This window comes from Gadus macrocephalus, chromosome 16, assembly GCF_031168955.1.
Source record: "Gadus macrocephalus chromosome 16, ASM3116895v1".
NCBI classification, from domain to species: domain Eukaryota; kingdom Metazoa; phylum Chordata; class Actinopteri; order Gadiformes; family Gadidae; genus Gadus; species Gadus macrocephalus.
In genome coordinates, this window is record NC_082397.1 from 13,691,582 (window position 1) to 13,696,364 (window position 4,783).

Sequence of the window (4,783 nt, forward strand, 5' to 3'; positions counted from 1 at the left end):
CCAAGATACGTCAGACAGAGAATGCGCGCAAATTCGACGGTACCACCTTGTCATTTGTTTACCCAGGTGCCATGGCAATACCATTGCTACCTCTCATTGGCTGAATCTTTGAGAACGTTGTAGACTCAATCAATATAAGGTCGCGGGGAGACGAAGCTCTGTTCATTTGTATATTTTATTTACGTGAGCATATTTTTGTTTTATGTTAAAAAAAAAGAATCAAAGAACCAGTTCTCTTGTTTTGGGGAACCAGTTCTTGTCGGTCACCTTCGGGATTCGTTCGTTGTGAACGAATCGGTCGCGACCGACTCATCCCTAGTGAACATACAAACATACTGCCTTGAACATAGCAGTCAGGCTACTGCTTCTTTGTTTTGAGCCAAAGAAAAAATTAATGCCGTTAATAACGCGTTTAACTGACAGCACTAATAATAATAAAACATATGGAAGCACTTTACTCATGATAGCCAATTAGCCACCACAAAACATCTCTAAATTTACAATTTACAAAATCAACTATAGCTCGGAGATGAAAAACATAAACTGGAACAACATCCTGTTATTTTTTAACTTCACGCTTAAATAGATTTCCATATGTAAGATGATTTTTCTCACTACAGGGGGTCCCAGCATTCAGGATGGATTCCAGCAACATGTCCAACGCGACGTACGAGAACGACCTCGGCCCATGTTACTTTGATCAGGACATTAACAAATTCATACAATACGTGTTGCCCGTCATCTACTCTTTGCTCTTCTTCTTCGGCCTCTCGCTGAACGCCATGGTGCTATTCTTCATCACGTTCCGCACAAAGCACTGGACCCCGTCCACCATCTACATGCTCAACTTGACCTTGTGCGACATCCTGTACGTCTTCACGCTGCCCTTCTTCATCTACAACTGGGTTAACAACTGGCCCTTTGGCGAAGCATTCTGCAAAATCTGTAGATTTCTCTTCGAAGCCAATCACTATGGTAGGAGGTACGCATAGTAAACAGTATTAAGGCTTTCTTAATCTTTTTGATGTATAATGATGACTGCATAACTACATCTCATATAACTGATATAGTATCTTACACCCATACCAAGTGTGTGCTTAATTCAACACAGAAGAGCTATGTTGACATTTTGTGAAAAGTGCAATTCAGAGATGTGCTTAGAAAACTAGAGGGGTTGACTATGTAACATTGTGGCGCCAATATACAAAACATGACACATTACCATTAACATTAGCACAGAATGTATTCATGTCCTATCATGTGTTAAAACAGGTTATATGAATGCTACTGCAGTGTAAACACCCCACCTGTGCCTACAGGCTCCATTGTTTTCCTGGCTGCCATCAGTCTGCATCGCTTCATTGGTATCTGCTACCCGGTCCGTTCCCTCAGCTGGAACAGCAATCGACGTGCCAAGCTGGTGTCTGTGGGTGTTTGGGCCTGTGTGCTCACTGGTCAGGCACCCGTTCTCCACTTCGGTGGCATAGGGTGAGGAATATACACACACACACCCCACGGCCTGGCATAAGGGAGTGTTATAATGTAAGGTCATTCAGCAGACGAGACACTTCTAACCAAAGCGACCTCCAGTGTCCGTGTTATAAGTGATTAAAGGGATGCAAAGATATATCCCTAAATTGGACGATGCCTGTCTTACCCATCTAGGCTACTGTAACTCTGCATGTCAATCGAAGTGGCTAATGTAAAGAAAATGCTAACCAGCAAACTCCCCTTCTGGACACGGAATTGGGATTTGGAATTGAACAATTCAACGGAATCTTTGTAGGATAGGCAAATGCAAATGTACAGATATCTCGTTAGTAGAGTTAAGCCTCTTTCTCAAAGATGCCATAGGAAGGATAACATCAATGCCAGTAGCCACAGCACTATTCTACCTCACCCAACTCTCAGTAGTTTTGGGTGGCCAAGAAAGCTACACTTACGAATCACACATTAAACAAGGGTTAAGCCGCACTTATTTCATTCATCTTCGACAGATAATACAATCGCGGTCTCTAGGGTCGCCGTGAGCCTCTAGTCGCTCGGGGTCCCGAGCGCTTCCTTCTCCCCCCCCGCCCCCGTTCTCTTGCTCCTTTAAAAGGTGGCTCCCGGGTCTTTTCCTCCCTCCGGCAGGTGTCCCCTATCTCGCTGATTGGGGGGAGAGACTTGATGCTCTCTGTCGCCGGTTAGTGGGTGGCGGCGGTATACGCCGTCCAACACACACACACACACACACACACACACACACACACACACACACACACACACACACACACACACACACACACACACACACACACACACACACACACACACACACACACACACACACACACACACACACACTTGTCCAAAGCGACCTCCAGTCTCCTTGTGATTAAAGGGACACGCCGAGATATCTGTAGATTGGCGAATGCCTGTCTTATCCAGGATCAGACACGTTTTTTTTTATTCCGCTTCCATTGACTTACTATTCGGAATCGTAACCCATTGGAGCTCTTACGAAGTGAATTGCATTCCCCTCACATGAACAGGAGCTGGGCTACTGTATGTCTACAAGTCCATATAATTAGCCAACCGAAAGCAAATGATAACCAGTAAACTATCCCTCTGAACACTCAATTTGAAATCAAACAACTGGTCTGAATCTTGGCAAGAATGGCTAACACTTATTTACAGATATCTCGGCAGTAAGGATTAAGCATCACTCTCAAGGATGCCATAGGAAGGATTACATTGTGGATCGAACCAAGGACCTTTTGGTCGGGGAGTAGACTGCCCTATTGTCACTGCACTATTCTACCTCAACTCACTGTCAGTTATGGTGAAGAAGAATGCTAGACTTGCATTCAACCACAATGCATCTGTTGTTTTCCAGGGAAAACGACAATAGCTCTTATTGCTATGTCCTCACGAACCAGACGCTCTCAGGTGCATTCCTAGTCTACAGCTCCGTGATCTCCGTGGTGATGTTCGTCCTGCCCTTCATGCTGGTGATGGTGTGCTACGGCCTGATGGTGCGCAAGTTGCTGGAGCCCAGCTGGGTATCAGGGGAGGGCCAGCAGGGACTCCGGGCGGCCCACCGCACCAAGCAGAAGTCGGTGAAGATGATCATCATCGTGCTGATGACGTTCGTGTTCTGCTTCCTGCCCTACCACCTGATCGAATTCTGGAGACGCCTCATTCTAGATGATTCAGAAGAGGTCAGTGCAGCACACATCCTTAATCAAATACCTGACACAGGATTTGTTTGAAATCTGATAAAACTATGTATGTGTTCCTGTTAGCATTCTCTAATGGCTTGAGGTGTAGCTACAGATAGCTACAGATATAGCTATATGATTTTCAGGAGAAAATAAAATGATTTGAAGAGAAACATTTGCTGGAGGAATTAACCCATGGATTGGCACGTTTCATTCTAGAGGAAGTTTCTATTTCTGATATTTATCAAATTTTTAACCCTGTGATTTCACGAGATAATGTCTCAGCAACACCTGCCACTAACTCTCCCTGATTTGAGAGAGTAATTTTTGTTTGATCCTTTTTCTGTGTCTCTGGATCAGATGACCTGTAAAATGTGGGGACAGTTCTTCATAGCCCTCCAGGTGACCTGGCTGATGGCCAGCGCCAACAGCATCATGGACCCCATCCTCTACTTCATGGCTGGCCAAGACTTCCGTAAAAACATGATGAAGAAGCGAAATAAATCTGAAAACACGCTTCCAGAATGTGCAAATACAGTGTTGACGGCGTCACTGTGATATAGCATCAAAGTCCGGTCTCAGCACGACCCAGACTGCTGAAGTGGAGCTCAAATCAGCATATTCGTCAAAATCCCACAAACCTACATTTAGTTTGTATGTGTCGTGTCTCGTTATTGTTGTAAAGGTATGTCTTACAGAGTACTGCATTAAAGGCACTTATAACACATGATTATATTAATTATTTAGCTTTTTTCTTATTAAAAAAGTCATGAGCTGGTTTCAATCACGCTCTCCGATACTGGTATAATGTTCAGGGCACCTGCAGGTTGTCCTGCACCAGCTGCAGGTGGTCCTACTGCAGCTCTGCAGGTGGTAAAAAGAAACAACATCACATTGATCCACTATTCTCCAGGCTAATCAGCATTTTTAAAACGAATTATTGCATTCATTGGCAGGGGAATTAAAGCTTATCTTCAAACTGTAGTCCCTAGAACATGGAACATATGGATATCCAACCCGGTCTCACGAAAAGTCGTGACACTGTCACGTTATTTAATCTATTGAAACGTGTTCAGGATCACGTATTTTCAAAATTTTCGTGTTTTAAAGCACAAATTTCAAACCCATGTATTTCAATTGGAAGTATTTGTCGTGTCACCAGCACGACTTCCAAACTAAGGTTCTGTGCAGGAGCGTTCTCCCTAATGTCCCTTAAGGAGCTCCGAACAGTACATTTATTGTTAAAAATTGTGAACAATATGACAGCTTTAGGCCACCCGTTTCTACTTTCACCTTTGATTCTGAGAAATTGTGACAATTCACGGATATACGCTATTAAATGCAGGTGCGCTGCTCAGGCAAACCGCAAAAGAAAGAAGGGTAGCTGCTTAATCTTAATCTGAATTGTATGTCTTGATGTTTTGATCTAGCCATAGATCTATTGTCTTGTTTTTGGCTATGTGAATGGAAGTCCGCGTCGATGCCTCGCAAGTCCAGTGTCGCGAGCGGACGTGACATCTAGAAGTCATACCGTATAATAATGGGTTATCATTAATATTGATGCGTAGGGGTTGATTATA

At 43.8% G+C, this 4,783-nt stretch overlaps 1 protein-coding gene across 1 annotated transcript; it reads left to right on the forward strand.

Moving 5' to 3' along the window:
• Positions 1–459: 459 nt before the first annotated feature.
• Positions 460–3,913, forward strand: LOC132474673 (P2Y purinoceptor 2-like). The gene is made up of 4 exons (XM_060075500.1): positions 460–975; positions 1,320–1,488; positions 2,879–3,203; positions 3,564–3,913. Exons 1-4 carry the CDS (start codon positions 639–641, stop codon positions 3,759–3,761), a joined length of 1,029 nt encoding a protein of 342 aa, XP_059931483.1. The 5' UTR covers positions 460–638; the 3' UTR covers positions 3,762–3,913.
• Positions 3,914–4,783: the final 870 nt, after the last annotated feature.

Bases quoted from the DNA above. Each gene is read 5' to 3' on its own strand.
- LOC132474673 (XM_060075500.1), top strand. From the start codon at position 639: ATGGATTCCAGCAACATGTCCAACGCGACGTACGAGAACGACCTCGGC. The intron at 976-1,319 runs GTAGGAGGTACG...CTGTGCCTACAG, and splicing joins CTTCGAAGCCAATCACTATG to GCTCCATTGTTTTCCTGGCT. The intron at 3,204-3,563 runs GTCAGTGCAGCA...TCTCTGGATCAG, and splicing joins TTCTAGATGATTCAGAAGAG to ATGACCTGTAAAATGTGGGG.